The following is a 19044-nucleotide window of genomic DNA, read 5'->3' on the forward strand; positions in this document are numbered from 1 at the left end:
AAATTAACTTTGCCACTGGAATGCTTAAGTGAATTGTCGTTTAGCCTTCAAATCCTAAAGGAATCTTTGTTGTTGGTCCCCCCCTCCCCTCCCCATATTTTATATTTGGTATGTCACAAAATATATAGTTTGGTGAAAGAATTGAAAATATTGATTACATTTTACTCAATGAAAACTACTTCACTCACAGTAGATTTTCCTACTCTGCAGGCCTAGTTAGCCTTCACTAACTAGATACTTTAGAATCAGCTGGAGTCAGGATAAGCAAAAGTCCTTGGGTCTTTATTCTTGGTTGAAATGAGAGGAATGGACACAGGAATCTCCTCTTCTCCTGGCCAGAAGTCACTCTGGCTTGTTTTACTCCACCCTCTAATCCAGGGGGTCCTTAAAATAATGGCCCGCGGGCCAGATTCGGCAGCTGAGAACAAATAACCCCAGGGCTATGAAGTTTATTTAAAGGCCCACAAAACAAAAGTTTTTGTTTTTACTATAGTCCAGCCCTCCAACAGTCTGAGGGACAGTGAACTGGCCCCCTAGTTAAAAAGTTTGAGGACCCTTACTCTAATCCCTCCTCCAATTCTGTGTATATACCAATAGAACGAGCCAGCATAGAATAATGGGGTGGGCTATTTTCCAAGCATAAGCTAATAGAGTATTGTCCAATAGGTAGTTAGCCTTAAGTGCTCAGTTGTCCCACCTCAATGCATGAACTCAAGAGTTTCAGCCCTTTACACCCTACAAATCCCCATTATTAATTTCTTGAGAAGTCACTCTCATCACCCATTCTCCTGAACAGGATGACTGAGAGGCAGTTCATGGATGAACATAGAGCAAGAAGGTAGTCCCATTTTAATACCATGTAATGATAGCCCTCAAAACCTAGACTAGAATATCTGTGGTCAGACTTTTAAAAATATAAATCACTAGTTACCAATACAAGTAGAATGGAATAAGAATGTTTATCAGCAATGTAAGCTGGGAGAGATACTTACTGTTGCTTCCTCTCATGATAAAGCCATAAGGAAGACCTAGATCAGGAACATCACTAGTTAGATTGGTACAAGTCAGAAGCCCCTGTAAAGCTATTGGGTGGGTGGGTGGAGAGCCCACAGGTAAAATAATATCAGAACACTGTCCCTTATGCTCAAGCTGGCAACTGCTCAAACATCTTATCCAAGCTTTCCCTAATAGCAAAGCAGCCAAAAGGAATGTTTTGTCATTACCCACTGCTGCCAATGATCGATAAGATCAAGACTGACTGTGATTGTGATTATAGAGATGTCTTCAAACAAAACGTTAAGGAGGTCATAAAGCTACATGGGGTAGAGCCACAGATCCTATTACACCACTACTTAAGATTAGAAAAACCTGAAAGGTTCAGTTTTTTGAATCAGAGGATTAAGGCACTTTCTCTAATGATCCACTTTTAGCCCTTGGGTTCATTGTTTTACTGCAGTATTATGAAGTGTTTTCAGTGAGAATAAGGGGACAGGTATATCGGTCACCTTAAGGCACCTTTATTTAAGTGAAAGGGGAAAATCCAAAGTCTACATGGCTGCATTTGTGCCATCCACATTTTATTTTCACAGTCTTTTAACACAAGTGCACTATCATTTTTAAAAACACTGCTTTGAAATGAATGTGAATTATATTTACAACATAATATGATTTTATATGAGAACGGCAGGCAGTCCCTCTTCCTCCCACCCTCTCCTCCCCTCCAGACCCACTTTATAAACTATAACTAACTTTAAGGATCTAAAGTGCTTTTAGAGACCTGGTTGGACCTGTTTCCTAAGGGTAAAGGTGGCCATTCTAGGCAATAGCTTATTATTTTTAATCCATTCACTCTTCACAAAAGTCTAGAATGAGACCAGTTGTTTTCTCAGATGCCATTTTACTGTGACAACATCTAATTCTCAGAAGTGGCATTCGATTTGTTCTTCCTTCCGGGCAGGGGGAAAGTTGATTTGCTCTGAGGCTGAGTGAGCTTACTGGCTAAGAGTATGAATGGTTCAATCAACGTTTTCCGATCGGTCACGGTCACCTCCCACAGCCTCATTCTCTCGCTCTTTGCCCATTGCTGGGCCATGTCAGCTTCCACTTTCCTTTGCTCGGATAAATCAGATTTGTTTCCCAAGACAACAATTACTACCTGAAAGGAAGAAAAAGTTAAAGACACTTAAAATTTGTGCCATGACAAATGATCAGCACAAAACTGGAGTCTAGTCAGGCAAGCAACAATAGGCATTTATCAAGCACCTGGGAACACACAAACATGGACTCCCGGGCTCCTTCTGCCTTCCTACGGTCAAAAATCTACTCTTGGCAAGGCTGTCACCTCATCTTTTTGCAGGTGCAATTGTTTGGGGTGGATTTGTGTTGTACCTACTTCCTGACAAGAACATGCACCTCCACACAAAAGGGAGGAAAGATATTTGGGGAAAAGGGCAAAAGAAACTTCATAGCCCCCAAATCATTATGCTATCTATCATGCTTTCTTTTCCACACAGGATTAACAAACAAGCACTAATGGAAGATCAGAATTAAGAGTGATTTAAATCCATGGTCAGAGTGAACTATTGATGGGATGGAATCCAAATATTAAGATCTGAACTGAAATAGAACAAATTTTATTATGGCTAATATTTGGAGAATTAAAATGATGAATTCAAAACAAAAGGAATAAAATTTGCCAGCTCAATAGGCCACTGAGATATATCCCAAACCTTTGCTTTAACCCACTCCCCAAAAGGCACCTCCTTCCTTCCCTGGTATATAGGGAGCTATACAGAGAAAAGTGAATAGAACTGGTGACCACAAGAAAAGTTTTTTTTTTAAATATTCAAATTTTTATGTATTCAAATATTATTGTAAAACTAAAAAAAATTTTTTTTTAATACAATATGCCATTGTTATGTGCACCTTAAAATTGCATTCGCTGTAATTTCCCAAACATCACTCACTTTAGGCCGCAACTTCAAACTTCTCCTCTAAGCATCATTTGATTAAAGGGATTTATGGCTTCATATATTTAGGTTCCGCAATGCTGGCAGCAGTGAAGAAAATGCTAAGCATGGGATCTAATAAGTATGATTTTCTGAAGAATTTAAAGCTATTTGGATGCCAGAAAGCAAAGCAAGACAAAAGGTTGAGAAGTCTTGGTTATTTTAATAGAGCATGGTTCAGAAAAAGCAAAAACGGCCAAAGGATCCACATAATTCCAGAAAAGATGGAGCCAGAAGAATGTAACTCTAGCTCTTTTTCTAGAGTGGGTGATTTCATTTCACATTAAATGCTCATCCCCTATATTGCTTGTTTCTCAGGATGTATTTTTCTGGGGAATGGAGGACGACGGTTCCACAACTCTCTTCTCTCCTCCATTCCCAAACCCTGCCACACACAGCTTTGCAATGATGCTGCGTCGGGCTTCTAGTTAGGCAATGTCCGTGTCTTCTTAGCTGGACAAGGACAATACAAGTGCTGAGTAAGTTATGGTAGGGATTCCTTCACCGAGGGATTGGCCCAGATCAGGACTTTTTAAGTTTTGTCCAACCAGCAACCCTTTTTTGCCCAAGAAACTTTTATAGAACTATAAAACAGGTATGCAAATCAAACATTTACTGATGATAAATCATAAATTTATTTTAAACTCTGTGGATATATAATTTTAACCATTTGTTAAGGTTGAAAGCAGATATTTTTGCATGCTAATGAGATGGATGTGCTTATTTTTACACAAAGAATTAAAGCTCGGCAGAGTATTTGACACCTTTTACTGTTGCCAAACTTTAAATTCCGCATTCAGTTACACAGCCCCACGGAGTCTTGACCCACAGTTCAAGAAGCTTTGGCCAAGCTGGCCTCTGAGATGAGTGATATTTATTCTAATGAAAACAATAAACTTCCTAAGCATGGAATAGAGAGCTGACACCTTAAAAAGAGTTAAAAGTAGCTTATCATTTCATTCGTGTTTATGTGGAACAAAAGAGAAAATAAAAGTTCTGATCTCAAAAATGAAGGCAGAAAATCCGGCTAGCCGGCAAGTGCCGAAGCCAAGCAGCCTGTACCAGCTTTTATGATCAAACGGGAAAAATATTTTTATTTTTGCGACAAGATCACAAATATCTTTTAAAGTCCAATTTTGTTTTACAAATCCAGTCTAAGATTTGGATGGAAAACCTTCAACATTTCAAATGGGGCAGCTTACCTCTTTTTTGTCTCTGAACTTATCTATGTCCTTCTTAAGAATCTCCACCCTCCGAAAGGATTCAAGGTCATTCATAGCATAGACCAGCACAAACCCATCAGCAAAAGAGAAGTAGTGCTTGGGCAGCTCGTCGCCTTCCTGCAGACCCCGCGTGTCGTAGAGGCGCAGCTGCTCCTTCACCCCGCGATCAGTTTCCACCGAGGCCACGTACACATCTTCCACCGTCTCACTGTCTTCCTTACCTGTTGTTGGATGGAAAACGCACACGGTCAGCTCTCTGCTCTTTTGTCATTGTTGGTGCAACGTCCTTCTCCCAGCCATAGGCTGGAGGGGACTCAAAGCTGAGAGTACAAATCCTACCGGCTGCCGGCTCAGACCAACCCCAGGACAACAGCCTCAAGTTCGCCTGAAAAGCAGAGGGTTGCAAGGACACAAAGACCTCAGAGATTCCTGGGACCCGCCCCTGTGCTATGGAAGACTGCAGTCTGGGCCCGCGCCCATGATCTCACAAGTCCTTCTGATGCTGAAGAGCGCACAAGCCCTCTGGAAATGCTTCCATGCCAGCCCTGAGAGAAGCAGTCAGAGCCCCCCCACACACATGCACACATGTGCTAATCATACAAAGAACTGAACAAATCAAACCAAGTCTTTGAAGTTCCAAGGAATGAAGTTGTAGCCACAGAAAGCGGAAGGGGATGGAAGGACAGATCCCCTTTCCTGAATCCTGCTCTCCTGTTGGCTACCACCTGCCTCCCATTGGTCCCCCTCCGCTGCCCTGCACTAACAAGGACCCCCAAACACCCAGTGACTCCCCTTGTTGCTGCTGCTCCTCTCCAAGACCATGTCCCCCCATCTGACCCCTTCTTCAGTCCTCGGCTGGCATTTTCCAAGGTCAGTGCCAGGCCCCCGTCCACACTCTTGCTGGGCAGCCTCATCACAGCAGGCAGGGTTTGCTCTGCAGATGGGTCCCTCATTAAAGCATGTCCCAAGCCAAACTCATCGCCTGCCCCCTTCTCCAAGCAAGCCAAACTCATCGCCTGCCCCCTTCTCCAAGCAAGCCAAATTTATCACCTGTCCCCCCACTCTGAACTTGCTCTTCTCACAAAGGTCCCCATTTCCATCTGTCCAGGGTCTGGGTCCATAACCTGGAATCTCTTCTGCTTAACTGCTTGCAGGCCAGTCAATGGCCAATCTCTTGGAGCCCTGCACTGGAGCTGGTCCCAACCTCCCTCCTCCTGGCCCCCCCCCCCCCACATCCACCCCCATAATCTCTCATCTCTATTTCCTCTTTCCATTCACCTCAGAGCCCCTCTCAAGTTCCACCATCTGCATAGTCATCACTGCTCCCTCTCAAATCCTAGTGCCTTCCCCCCAGATCACTTTGTATACATTTTTATGTTTTACATTTATATATATACTTATCTCCCCCAGAACAATGCAAATGCCCTTAATCACTGTATCTTTGATTTGTGGCATATAAGGCGGCTTACAAGTGTTTTTTTTTCTCTTTCTGGGATACATCTCTGATCTCAGACTTAAATCCTCTTAACTAATGAGCCTTCCTCACTGATCCCAATGTACTTCCTTTTCCCAAATTATGTGCTCTCAACCAGGGTTCCTTAAACTTTCCATCAAGAAACCTTTTTTTGCCTGAGAAATTTTTATGTGAACCTGGCATACGAAATAGATACACAAATCAAACATTTACTGATAATGAATTATAATTTAGTGATGTGGAGGTCACATTACTAGACACTGGGCTCTAGACAATATCTGTCATCTGTATAAACTGTTTACTAGTGTTATATCTTACTTTTCTCTCAAAGATTTCAAGCCTTTGTGGCACAACTTCTATTTTTTATCCCAAATAGCATGTTTTATGAAGGATTCCCAACTATTTCAAGTAGTTCCCAGGTCATGTAAAAAAAAAAAAAAAAAAAAAAAAAACTGCTAAAAGGAAACCAGCCTTACCAATAATGTGATTCCCATAAAGAAGCTGCTCCAAAATCGCAGTTTTCCCCACAGATACTCCTCCACAAACCACGACCTTACAGCCTTTTCCCATCTTGTCTGACAAATTCTGCACAAAAATGCATTTGCTTTAATTAAAAAACATTATGGTAACTTTAGAGAGAATTAATAGTTAAAATGTTATCTTATTGAAGCTAAATTTAGCATAATCTGACTGTAACAGGAATTTTTCAGATTAAGTGTGGCAACCATTCCTCTATACTTTGAACATTATTAAAGATAGAAAATAGAGCTTATTTACTCACCATAAATCCTTGGAAAAATTTTCCAAAGGGAATAAAAATCATAGCTAAAAATTTGTAGAGCAGTTTGGCACCAAAGACTTAATAACTAGTACTAGTTAACCTTCAGCTGGGCCACGTAAACATGGGTCTTAAAAACTGCCAGGGCTAAACTTCAAAGGAAGTGGCTGGGGAGGGTGATGGTAAAACTCTTAGAAAGGGGAAGGGGGGGGCTTGGAGGTTTCCTTCTCTACAAGTTCTTTTGTTTATAAGGTTGGGGGGAAATGTAGCAATCTCCACATTTCTTTTCGACACTGCCCACTCAAAATTCTCTTCCTTAGAGATATGTAGAAGGCAACAACAAAGCCCCTACCTACCCCTTAGCGTGACTAAAATCCCACCTTCTGCAAGAAGCCTTTCCTGATGCCCTTCGATTAAAAGCTGGTGCCTTCCCTCTGCTGATTTTCTCCAAGCTATCCCACATACATTCTCTCCAGCTGTTTTGTGGCTGTCTTCCCCGTGAGACTTTTGCCTTCCCCTGTATCCCCAGCACTTAGCACAGTGCCTGACACAGCAGAGGCTTCACTGACTCCTGGCCTGCTAACGAAAACACTGGAAGAGCACAGATAAATATTACAAGGAGCAAAGCTCCCTAAAGTGCCTATCATTTACATACAAAAGTACTAACATGCCTTTTTTTTTTTGCCAGCGCCAGCTGTTAGAACATTAGGGTTGCTTTCCATCTAATTTTTTTGATGTTTTTCCATATAGGCTAAAGCTCAGTGCTAAGAAAGGTTAGGAGCTGACTGATGTTCGGTCGAGCTGATTAGTTTTTCTGTATTTCCCAATCATCTAGCTTATCAGTGAGGTGGCAATATGGGGAAATGGTAAGAAAGTGTAGATTAATGAATGCAAGTAACAGACAAAAAAAAAAAAAAAAAAAAGATGCAAGCTAAAATGTCACAAATCGTTATTTTTTAATAAAGGTTTTTCATTGTGCTGCTTGAATTTAATAGGCATTACTATTTAGAAACTCAGAGGGAAAGGAAGAATGTTGCCAACCAGAAGTAAAGTCCTTATTGTTGTCCTTCCTTCTATTAGAGTATGACATCAGTGAGGCGATACAAGACATACTAGGGAACTGAATTTAAGAGTGGTCTCCGAAAAGTCACCAGCCTCATTTCACCAGCCCTTATTAAGAGATTTTACCATTTAAATTTCCTGTTATTTCTTCTCTCCTTCTAGTGTGTATATCTTTTGACTAAATTTCATCCCCATGAGCATATATAAGGACTAACCCTTCTTTCTTCGAATTCTTAGAATTAAGGAAAAAAATCCAAACAACCCGATTGCTACATACTAGAGTCTCTTAGAAGCTGGGAAATGACCAATGTAAAATATTCACAGAAGGCTGTTTCTCCCTGATACAAAAACTGAGTCATTTAACAATTCAGCTCTTAAAAAGAAAATAGCCAATTTGGAGAAAACACTTTTTTAAACTTTCATTTTATACACAGGTCCATGATTTTAAACATTCCCAGTTTTAAAAAGCTTTAATAAGCTTGGCATTACTAAAAAAAGGAAAGCAGAAAAGGCCCAAAGTACATCACCGATAAAATTTAATCAATTGACAATAAAAAATGAATTCCCTTAAAAAAACGAAATACTAATCAAATAAATCACATCTACTAATCCCACCCTCATCTCCCCTAGCTAAAGTGAGCCATATAAGATAAAAAGAGGAGGTTGAAGGAAGGGGAAACAGCTAATGAATCTTACTTTCCACAAAAGATAGGTTTCTTGAGGTTTTTTATTTTATTAATCAATGATTCCATTTTATTGGTGAAATCAACCTTTTTAAAATTTTTGATACTGGCAATTTGATTTTCCTCTTTTTTTAAAAATAGTACTTTATTTTTTCCCAGTTACATGTAAAGACAATTTTTAACATTCATTTAAAAAACTTTTGAGTCCGTAAGATATTTTTTAAAGTTAAAATTTTGTCAATGAAATAATTTAAAGTGAAGTTTAGCTCATTGTTAAATGAATTTCTTCCTTGGTTCTCTCTGTAAAAAGAAAGCTTTCAAAATATTAAATGTGACATAGAGGACACAAGTTTAAATTTTTCTGAACTCACTCATTTGTTTGAAAAACACTTATCCAATTGGGCAATCCTAATATCTAAAACAGGGCTTGAATCGGAAAAAGAAGAAAATGCCAAACAGCAGTTCAAACAATCATAGGCCACATGTACTTTTACTCCATAGCAGAGGTGCCCAGGTTTTATCGATTCTTGTTTTAGACACAATTCCAATTAGTTTGGTTCTCTGGGTTCCCAGACAACAGCAGATCCAGGAAAGCTGACAGAGGTTAAGAAATGAGAGTTTACAAAGTGTGAAAACTGCAAAGCCTATAAAAAGCCAATTTCTGTCCAAATGTATTTCAATTGTTTTCAATGGCATTTGAAAAGAAATTAAGTTACTCAAAAGATGCTCAAAAGGAAAGGCCATGACATAATTGTTTCATGACAACAGAGAAGAGGCACTTTAGCCAAGAAGCTGGAGCTGGCTTTGAAGACTCCAAGACTCATCAGGAGTGCCATCACTTAACGTCTCCCCAGAATGGAGACAGATCTGCAGTGAGTTTCACCCCCGACTCTCCCCAGGTCCCAGTCCCCAGTTCTTGGCCACTACAAAAAGGCTGCGAGTAATTTGTGTTCCTGTGGGTCCTCTTCTCTTTCCTGCAAGATTTTGGACAACAGGTATAGTGGACTGTGGTTAGGTCAAAGTACGTCTAAGTTTGACTGAAGCGGAATGACAAATTGCTTCCAAGACTGGCTGTACCAATTCCAAGTTCTAATAACAGCATCAGTTTTCCTCTTGAGCTACATCCCTCTAGCATGTCTTTTTCCTTTCTTGTCATCTTGGCCAATACAATGGGGATAAGGTAAAACCGCAGACTTGTTTTAATTTGCATTTTTAAAAATACTGATTTGTGGTATTTTGACAGCTCAGATTTCTTCCTTTGATATTATCTGACCAATGAGGGAAAGACTCCAATTCCCAAACATTCCCATCATTCTTTAGAGAAATTAGCTGCACACTTTCTTCCTCAGTGACCTGTTTCCCTTTTAATTTTATCTTAATTTTGTTCAAACATTTTAAAATTTTATATCATAAAGTTAAGACATATGTCTTGAAATACTATCCCGTAAGAATTGTAAATGAGAAAAGTTTAAAAAAAAAAAAAGCAAAGCAAGCAAATTCCAGGGAACGCTTAAGCACTGCAAAGACAACTTTCAGAAATGTGACAGAATGTTCCTTTGCAGTTTTCCGGGTCAATACGCAGCTTGCAGGGATCTGTGCGCTCTCTTCCCGGCCCCCCGCCCAACGCCTTCGGTAGCTACCATCACCATTTAGAAATTTCAGAAATGTCCCTCAGACAGTCGGAGGCCGGACTAGAGCAAAAACAAAAGCTTTGTTTCGTGGGCCTTTCAAGAAGCTTCAGAGCCCTGGGGGAGGGGGACAGCCGTCCGCAGCTGCCGCACCCGGCCCGCAAACTTGAGACGCTGGGCAATGCGTTAGCCAGTTAGGGGCCCAGAGGCGGGAACATCTGGCTCTGCGACCGCCTTCGCGGGCCTCGGTTCCCCTCACGCCAGCGGCAGCGGGATCCGAACCCACCACCTCCGACTCCAAAGCCGGGCTCTCCTCCCCTTCCTCCTACAGGCCGGCTCCGGGAGGAGCCTCGGGGCAGCGACTCGTCCCCGCCCCACCCCCGAGGGGAAAAGCCAACGGGGCCGCCTGCGGATCCACGACCGACCGAGCCCGGCGCTGCCATGTGAGCTACCTGGGGTCGGAGGGAGAAAGGAGACCAGAGAGCGCAGGGGGTCAGAGTCCCGAGCCGGGCTCGAACGCAGGCCCGCCCGGCTTGCACTCCCCGGCCTCCCGCGTCCACTTCTGAGGACGAGTGCGTTTCCTAGGCAACGGAGAATGCCTGGCCCCAAGCTCCCCGCCAGGTGCCGGGGTGGGAGAGAAAAGCCCTCGGGGGGAGGGGCCAGGCAGACTTCTCTCGCGCACCACGGGGGGGGGGGGGGGGGGGGGTGAGGCGGGTGGGAGAAGAGGGTCCAAGGGACGGTGGCTCGGCAGGCTCAAGATTCAGTCAGGTCCTTCGCAGGCTCCCCTTCCCCTCCCCCCGCCCCGGTCCTTCCGAGGTGAGGGTGGGGGACACCTGACTAAGGGGGCGAGGCAGAAAAAGCGCTGCCAGATGCCTTCCCCAGCAACGGAAAAGCGTCCTCTTCCCTCCCCGTTTACAAGCCGAGGGAAGCAAGCTCGGCGCCCCGCGGCTCCCCCGGTTACCTGCCGAGAGAGGGGCCCAGCTGTCAGGGGGAGCCGCGCACGCGCCCTCGCGCCCTCTCGCCAGCGCAATGCGTGCTCTCCTGCCCCTCTCCCGCCCCGGCGGGATCCGTAGCTTAGGCTCCCCGCGATCCAGCGGGAGAGGCCCCGAGCGTTCTCCGGCCCGAGGGGAAACAAGAGAGCATGAGCAGCGCGTCTATAGCAGGCAGTGCCATCCCTTGCTCCTCCCCTTTGGAGAGGCCGCGCCCTCCGTCCCGCCCCCTCCGAGGCCGCCACGATACCGGGCGGAAGGACTACAATTCCCATGAGGCTGTGCTGTAGCCGAGTGCCTGAGCCGGAAAGAGGATTCTGTGGGGAGAGGAAGGGCCCATAAAGGATTGTGGGAAAGCGGACTCTTTCTTTCCGGTTGGTGGCAGCCATCAGGCAGGTAGGGAACCCCTGTCTCGTTCGAGCCATCCGCCCGTAATCCACCTTTTGCTTTGGCCATCCGAGCCCGGGTCCCATGCGCCCAGGGGCCTCGGCGTGTGTGCCGTGCGATGCGGCCTTGGCTGGGGCCCGGGGCAGCGGGAGCGGGGATAGGAGGGAGGCTGGGCCGGCGCGGGGGAGCTGACGCCGCCGGGCAGCCGACTCTGGGGGGGGCGGCCCCCGAACGAGCGCCGAGGCCCGGCGTGGGCCCGAGCCGGTGGCCGGGCGCGTTCCTTAAGCGAGTGCGCTCTCTTCCAGGCTAAGCGGGAGCCAGCATGGGGGCCTACAAATACATCCAGGAGCTCTGGAGGAAGAAGCAGTCGGACGTGATGCGGTTCCTGCTGCGCGTGCGCTGCTGGCAGTACCGCCAACTGTCCGCTCTGCACCGCGCCCCGCGGCCCACGAGACCCGACAAGGCGCGGCGGCTGGGCTACAAGGCCAAGCAGGGTGAGGACCGGGGAGCCGGGGGCGCGCCTCACCTGGCCTTGCCTTTGCACGAACGTCGAGAGCGCGTGGGCCGGGAGCATGGAGCTTTTGAGCTTGGAGCCCAGGGAGTCCATGCATGGGGGAGGGGGGCCCCGGACTTACTTGGCTACATTTCATTTCCTTGGTAGTCTTAGCCGGGCGCGCTTGAGGCTGGAAGCACCAGAACTGACGCGATGTCATAATAGAGGCGCGGGCGCGGGGCCGCGGCCGCGGCCGGCGCCGAGCTCCCAAGATGCGCCGGAGATTGGGGGGGGTCGGGAGGCTCGCGGACCGAGCAACTTGTTCCTTCTAGGCTATGTCATCTACCGGATCCGAGTTCGCCGCGGAGGGCGAAAGCGTCCGGTTCCCAAGGGCGCGACCTACGGGAAACCCGTGCATCACGGTGTCAACCAGCTGAAGTTTGCCAGGAGCCTGCAGTCTGTGGCAGAAGTAAGATTGGGCTTTTTTCTTGTTAAACTGAAAGTGGTGTGGTGCGGAAATCCTGTTCAGCTGAGGCAGAGTCCCGGGGTCCTGTGAGGTTCTCGTAAGACATTTTCAACACTCATTAAAACGTCTTTCGAAAGAGAGGCTACTCACAGTCCTTTGACTGGAGCCATTGAATTGGATGAAGGGGACGATTCAATTTGTTTTCAGTAACCTCTGACTTGGCATTTTTGTCTGTTAGAGATGTAGGGAACAAAAATCTCTTCCTGAGAAGAGATCCTTGGCCTTCCCCAGGGTGAGTTTTACACCAAGGGGTAATATGTCCCCAAAAAAAGGTCGAGAAACCCTGATTTAAAAGTGCCCAGTGTCCTCTACTGATTATAAAGTTTTATCTTGTGTGTAGCTTGACCTCAGGAGACTGAGCTTGAGAGCAAGAACTTGGGTTTTTTGCCTTTGCACCCGTAATGCTTAGCATTTGGCAAGCAAATAGAAGATGCTTAATAGTCTTTATTGACTGTTGAAAAAAGACGAAGAACTGTTACTCATATGAAAATAAATTTGATGTCAGTCTGATTAACTTCATAAATGTTGCTATGGAAAGATTACTAATGCACAACAGGGGCTGGTGGAACTGAAAAGTTGACACTTTTAATTCTTCAGTCCAGAAGTGATGGACTCATTAAATATATGTTCTTTATTTGAGAATTGACTAGAACCTTGCAAAAACAAAACTAATCCAGAAATCTCTCAAGAAAGCATTTTGATGGTACTTGGGGAAAGCTGTAATGACCCAAAGAACTTAATTATGACCATCCCCTCAGATGGTAAACTCCTTGAGGGCAGGGACTGACTTTTTCATGTCTCCAACTTTTAGCACAGTTCCTTCATTTAGCAAATATTTATTGATTATAGTTTGTTGACTGCTGAGAGTTAGATTGTAACCCCTCCAAATTGTTTTGTTTTAGATTGGCAGGAATTGACTGTAATAACAGGCTTTTGCTGTAGATATAAATCTACAGTTTTGTTTTATTTAGGGATTGTAAAGCTAGAAGACCATTGGTTTTTTTTGTTCCCCTGTTAGTATAACATCACCATCACCGGACACTAGTTTTTTCCATGGATCTGGTTGCATGCTAACTCAATTGAACCAAGCTTTGTGCCCAGCCCTACCCTCAAGGAACTTAACTTGAAAATGTTTGATTTTGGAAGAAAAGCCAGAATCATCCAATAACACACCCTTTCCCCAAGCTGGGGTGGTTTTGATTTAATTTTCCCCCCAGACGACAGGAGTGGGAAGGCTGATGACAAAGTTAGATTTAAGTGACCAGTATCTCAAGCCTAGTAATAGGAGGCAAGTTGAAACCAATTCATCAGTAAATTAAGCTCATCAGTAGATCAGACTTAGGCTTTAGATAAGTTTCATTGGTACTCTACACAATCCTAGAAGCATTTTATGACCTGAAGCTAGGATTTCTAACCATTTGGGGACTTAGAGACAGGTCTGGGATAGCACTCTGAGCAGCCTGTGTGTGACCCCTGGGCATTTTCCATACCTCAGTTTGGGAATCATAGTAGCACCTAATTCTCAGGATTGTTTGGGAGGCTCAAAAAAGATGTGACATATATAGGAAAGCACATTGGATGATAGGCTGCTTCTTCCTTAAGGCTTAGTGTCATTTTCACTATGAATATTCACTTTTTCACAAAATTGGAAGTGAAAAGAACACCGGAGATGATTCCAGTGACCCGGAATTCAACAAGCAACAAGCATTTTTAAGCTTAGTTAGACTGGGAGTCAAGAATCTTAAACTGAGGAGAAAGCATGACCATGCCCTAGGTGTGCACTGGGTCTAATCAGAGTAGATTTTTTTCGTTTTATATAAGAAGTACACATGTGAAAGATGTGATATTTAACAAATGCACCACCTCCCTGAGTATTATTCTGGTTACTTTAGTACATTTTGGCTAAGCAGTTATTGCTACCAAGCACTATGCTAGAACAACAATTGGGGCCTCTTTTCAAGGAACTTATATTTTGACTGCTTATGTGAACCTAACATGCCAGTATTGCATGAAGTCTGTTGTGGCCTGTCTGCCTGCTGGTGGCAATTTTTTTTTTTTTTTTTACAGGCATTAGAATATACTATTGTAATACTGTGGGTTATATTTGTAAACATCTCCAGGAGAAAATGCAGGAATTGGAATTTAACCAATACTTCTTTTTTAGGAGCGTGCTGGCCGCCACTGTGGAGCCCTGAGAGTCTTGAACTCCTACTGGGTGGGTGAAGACTCAACCTACAAATTCTTTGAAGTTATTCTTATTGACCCATTCCACAAAGCTATCAGACGAAATCCCGATACTCAATGGATCACCAAGCCAGTGCACAAACACAGAGAGATGCGTGGGCTTACCTCAGCTGGCAGGAAGAGCAGGGGTCTTGGAAAGGGTCACAAATTCCATCATACCATTGGAGGATCTCGTCGTGCTGCTTGGAGAAGGCGCAACACTCTCCAGCTACACCGATACCGCTAATTGGTGTGCACTAATTTGTAAACTTAAATGTTTAATAAACAAAATTCAAGAAATTTGTTGTCTGCAGTTTCTAAAGTACAGGTTTTAGGAATTGCCAGATAATAAGGGTTAACAAAATACAATAGTGAAAAACTTGGGTACTATTAACACTCAAATTTTTATTTTTCATAGATTTAACTGATAGGTGCATGTGAAAACTTCTTGATGTGGCAACCATACTGCCATGCTAATTTATGCTTTTAAATAAAGTCAAAACATCAGAAATTTATTATTGGAGGGAATAAGTTTCTCTTCTGATTTTCATTGAATAATTTTTTCCCCAGTAGAATAGATATCAGAATTGGTACTGGAAGTTACATTTTTTGCAACTATAGGAAGAGAGCTTGGAGTAAAGGGTCTGGCTGGATTCAAGTCCTCGGAAGGTGTAGAGCCTTGGTAGGAATTCTACCTGGGCTGAGAGAAGGCTATGCTGAAATGACAGGGTCCAAGAGATTAGATGTAATTCCAGAATACCTGGGGCCAGTTTGTCTAAATTGTAGTTTGTAGTAATTGATTTTTTTTTTCCCTGAGGCAATTGGGGTCAAGTGACTTGCCCAGGGTGAGGGTAGCTAACTTTTAAATAACTGCAGTTATTTAAAAGTTTAATAGGTAAATGGTCACATGTTCTATAGGGGTGTTGCAAACCCTTCCCTAGAATGACTTAACTATGGGCTTCTATAGAATAACTTCTTTCTTGGGTATTACCTAAGTTTTTGAAACACTTTATCAATATTTTCATTATACTTTGAGGGAAAAGGAACCTGCAAGGAGAATAAGGATTTAGTTCAAGTGTGCTTCTGGAATCTCAATTGTTTTTCAAAGCTTTATTTTCTGGAGATGGAAAAGAATATCCCTATGATGTGCATGACCAAAAATCTTAAATCCTCCGTCTTGAGATGAACAGTATTTTCAAAGTTGTTTATAAATGTGAAGTGTATAGGGTCATAAAACCCTTCCTAGGTTTCTTTTAAACCATCCTTTTCATCTTGTGGCACAATATTATATTGTGCTTATAATTTGTCCACTATTGCCCAGTTTGTAGGTACTCCAGTTTTCCAGTTATTTGTGACCACCAAAAATCTTTAACATTTTTGTACATGAGTCTCTGATGTCATTGGGATATGTCCTAATAGTATTCCTAGGTCAAAAGAGGCACAATTTAGTAACAGCAATAGTCCCATTATTTTCTTAAATGGCTAAGACATTTGTAGTACAATCAATAGCTTAGTCATGTACCCATTTTCTCCCAACCTATTCAATATTTGGCATTTGTCTTTTTGGTCAACTAAACTTTAGTTAATAATATATGACTAAATAATATGAATAATAAAATGGCTCAACTTTAAAAAACAAACCTAAAGCTATAGGTTTTCACTAATACTTTCAAAGCTAACAAGTGTGGCCCTGTACTAAATGAAAAGTAAAACTATATACAACTTAAATTAACATCTGTTGAGATATTTTGGATATTTTAACCTAATGTTTGGATAGTTCCTTTTAAGGGCATTCTTTTGAGAGCTTTATGAAAATCCTATTCCACTATGTCATCTTGTCATGGATATGACCCTGTGTCCTCCAAAGCTAATGCACCAAAACACAAGGTTCTTCCAAATTAGAAAGGTTTCAGTTTCAAGCTCTTGACCTGTTAAAAACTAGCTGAGGCAAATGTCAATTGGCCATCAGGTTGGTCCTTCTGGCTGGGATGAGAAAGGGAGATTGGAATCATGTATGACTGGTCATGAACTCTCCCCCTCCCTATTTCCACCAAGGCTTTGGGCTATATATACAAACATTAAATCTGTATAGCAATTGGCTTTTCAAAGAGTTTTGTGGGGCTCCTCTTCATGTTGCAGTCCCTGGGCTTGTTAATCACAGCAACGACCTTCACAGAATTACAGGCCATTGGGTTGGCAACCTTTGCTGCTTGGGTATTGATTAGCTGTGTTTGGCTGCTGCCTTGAGGATTGCAGAGATGGCAGATTTCTGGATTCAGTGCAGCCAGCCCTGTTCTTAATGTATTCATAATGTTGCTTTCACTGTCCATAAATATCCCTTGACTGCAAATATAAGGATTTATCAGTAATCAACTGACCCTAACAAAAATAAGCCAAATGGTCAGTTTTCTTGGGATGTACAGCCCAGGATCTCTTTTACAAGTCAGTTTTTGTGAAAGAATATTCTCAGCCTCAAACTCTAATTCCATTATGCAGTGGGTTGGTTTTTTAGTGAATTTGATCTAAATTTACCAATTAAATTTGATAGGCATCTTCCACTACCACCCCAACTGTCTTTTTCTTAATGGGGTATTATATCTTATTAAATGATTCAGTAAAAGAGACAAATGAAAAAGCAATTAAACAAGTGGACCTTCAACTCAATGCAACAAACATTAGGTACTTAAGTGGGCAGAATAGCTAGGTTCTGGGAATACAAAGATAAATAGCAAAAGCCTATGCTTTTTAAGTGGAGATATCACCAGTGCACAAGTAGAGACTATGTATATTTGTCTCATTCTGACAACAGCCATGTGAAGGAGATGCTATTACTAAGTATAAGGAACATACTATATATAAGGCTGGTAAGGGTCTCCGCTTGAATTTGAACCACGATCCTCCTAACTCCAAACTTTTGATGCTCTATATTCAGCAGCTTTCTACTTGTTTAGATACATAGTACAAAGTAAGAAGGGCTAAAATGAGACAAATTGTCCTAGGAAAACTCAAGATACTTAAAGCTGAAATTCAGTCAGGAAAAGTATTTGGTGAAGAGCCCTTGCAGTACAACAAAAAATCTGGGGATTGAAATAGGAAGAAATTCTGGCTCCAGCTTTCATTGGCTGTCTCTATAGCAAAGGAAAACATTTAAAGTGTGAATGAAAATACCTTCAATAGTAGCTATTTCACAAGCTAATGAATAAAGATCAAATAAGCTGATGTAGACAGTGATTTGCAAATTTTAAAGTGCTATATATATGTGTCAGCTATTTTTCTCATTACACCTGAGCTGCATTGTGAAGGAAGGTGGGATCTCTTTTTACAGAATTAAGAAAGTTCACAGCATGGAGGAACACCTTGATCAAACCATATTGAATTTATAGTAATTCATTGTGTCAAGGACAATGGTTCTCACACGTGGTCCCCAAGACTCTGAATAGAAATTATTTTCACAACAACACTAAGATATTTTAATTTATAAAAAAAGAACTTTGGGAGAGGAGGTTCTCGAAGGGGTCCTGAAACTAAAAAGTTTGATAACTTCTGGTCTAATAGTGGTATCATATTCAAATTGAAATAGGGAACCACAGGGGCAGTTAGGTGGGGCAGTGGATAGAGCACCAGCCCTGAAGTCAGGAGGACCAGAGTTCAAATCTGGTCTCAGACACAACACTTCCTTGCTGTGAGACCCTAGGCAAGTCACTTAACCCCAATTGCCTCAGCAGAAAAAGAAAAAGGGGACCATAAAGCTATACATGAGGTTCTCTGCTGGCTACATATTAATGGCCTTAAAATGTAATGTTGTGTTTTATTGTATTTTCATTTATTTTATAAAATATTTCCCAATTACATTTTAATCCATCTTTGAATGAACCCAGTAATACCTTGGGCCACACCTCTGATTTGGAACAGACTAGAAAGGGGATGAATGTCAAATCAGATGGTAAAGCTAAAGCAAAATGCAATTCTGGAAGTCCTTTATGACTAGGCTAAGGAATCTGCATTTATTTTCTAGGCAACACAAACCCTGAAGGTCTTTGGAGCAGGAAAATGACATACATTCAGTCATTTAACATTTATTAAGTAAGCCTCTGCCATCTATGTGCCAGGCACTGGTTGCTGGGGGTACCTTTGTCCAAAAACAAAGTTTCTGCTCTCAAGGGGCTTACATTTCATTAGTACAGGATGTATCCAAATCCTAATGGACTATTAAGCTTTAATAACTTAGTAAGTATTAATTGCCCTGAGACTTTGGGGAACCTTATATTTATCCCATGCTCAGTTTTGTGCATAAAAAAAATATTCTTAAGGGATTCTCAGAAGTGCAGCTGAGATGACAGAGTAAAGAAAGTTGAACTTTACCAAAATTTCCCTTCAAACAACTTTAAAATAATATCTCAAGTCAAATTCTGGAGTGTCAGAGCCAACAAAAGATCAGAGTGAGACCTTGTTCCAGTTCAAGACAACAGAAAATCAGAGAAATCTATGACACAAAGGAGGAAACTGACCTGGAGCCGACACAGATGAAATACAGTGGTGGGAATGGATGGAGATGACAGAAGTAGGAGCT

General features: G+C 42.7%; 2 protein-coding genes across 7 annotated transcripts; one reads left to right on the top strand and one right to left on the bottom strand.

Annotated features, from left to right (window-relative positions):
* Nucleotides 1-1501: 1501 nt before the first annotated feature.
* NKIRAS1 (NFKB inhibitor interacting Ras like 1) lies at nt 1502-12020 on the bottom strand. Of its 6 annotated transcripts, none has more exons than XM_031940347.1 (4): nt 11868-12020; nt 6182-6290; nt 4211-4452; nt 1502-2155 (listed from the first exon to the last, which is right to left on the bottom strand). In XM_031940347.1, the coding sequence occupies exons 1-4, from the start codon at nt 11943-11945 to the stop codon at nt 1913-1915; spliced, it is 672 nt and encodes a 223-aa protein (XP_031796207.1). In that variant the 5' UTR covers nt 11946-12020; the 3' UTR covers nt 1502-1912. The 6 variants fall into 6 exon arrangements, with proteins under 6 accessions (XP_031796207.1, XP_031796206.1, XP_003772573.4 ...); XM_031940346.1 differs by having other exon boundaries at nt 11759-11934; XM_003772525.4 differs by lacking the exon at nt 11868-12020 and adding an exon at nt 10818-11244.
* On the top strand, nt 11001-14774 carry RPL15 (ribosomal protein L15). Its single transcript, XM_031940351.1, has 4 exons — nt 11001-11241; nt 11538-11726; nt 12058-12194; nt 14416-14774. The coding sequence occupies exons 2-4, from the start codon at nt 11555-11557 to the stop codon at nt 14719-14721; spliced, it is 615 nt and encodes a 204-aa protein (XP_031796211.1). The 5' UTR covers nt 11001-11241; nt 11538-11554; the 3' UTR covers nt 14722-14774.
* Nucleotides 14775-19044: the final 4270 nt, after the last annotated feature.

Source organism: Sarcophilus harrisii, chromosome 5 (genome assembly GCF_902635505.1).
Source record: "Sarcophilus harrisii chromosome 5, mSarHar1.11, whole genome shotgun sequence".
NCBI classification, from domain to species: domain Eukaryota; kingdom Metazoa; phylum Chordata; class Mammalia; order Dasyuromorphia; family Dasyuridae; genus Sarcophilus; species Sarcophilus harrisii.

Excerpts from the sequence above, each read along its gene's own strand:
- NKIRAS1 (XM_003772525.4), bottom strand. The coding sequence starts at position 11,234 with ATGGCTGCCACCAACCGGAAAGAAAGAGTCCGCTTTCCCACAATCCTT. Across the intron at positions 6,291-10,817 it reads CTGGGCCCCTCTCTCGGCAG|AATTTGTCAGACAAGATGGG; the intron begins GTAACCGGGGGA and ends ATTTTTGTGCAG. Across the intron at positions 2,156-4,210 it reads AGTTCAGAGACAAAAAAGAG|GTAGTAATTGTTGTCTTGGG; the intron begins GTAAGCTGCCCC and ends TCTTCCTTTCAG.
- RPL15 (XM_031940351.1), top strand. The coding sequence starts at position 11,555 with ATGGGGGCCTACAAATACATCCAGGAGCTCTGGAGGAAGAAGCAGTCG. Across the intron at positions 11,727-12,057 it reads GGGCTACAAGGCCAAGCAGG|GCTATGTCATCTACCGGATC; the intron begins GTGAGGACCGGG and ends TGTTCCTTCTAG. Across the intron at positions 12,195-14,415 it reads GCCTGCAGTCTGTGGCAGAA|GAGCGTGCTGGCCGCCACTG; the intron begins GTAAGATTGGGC and ends CTTCTTTTTTAG.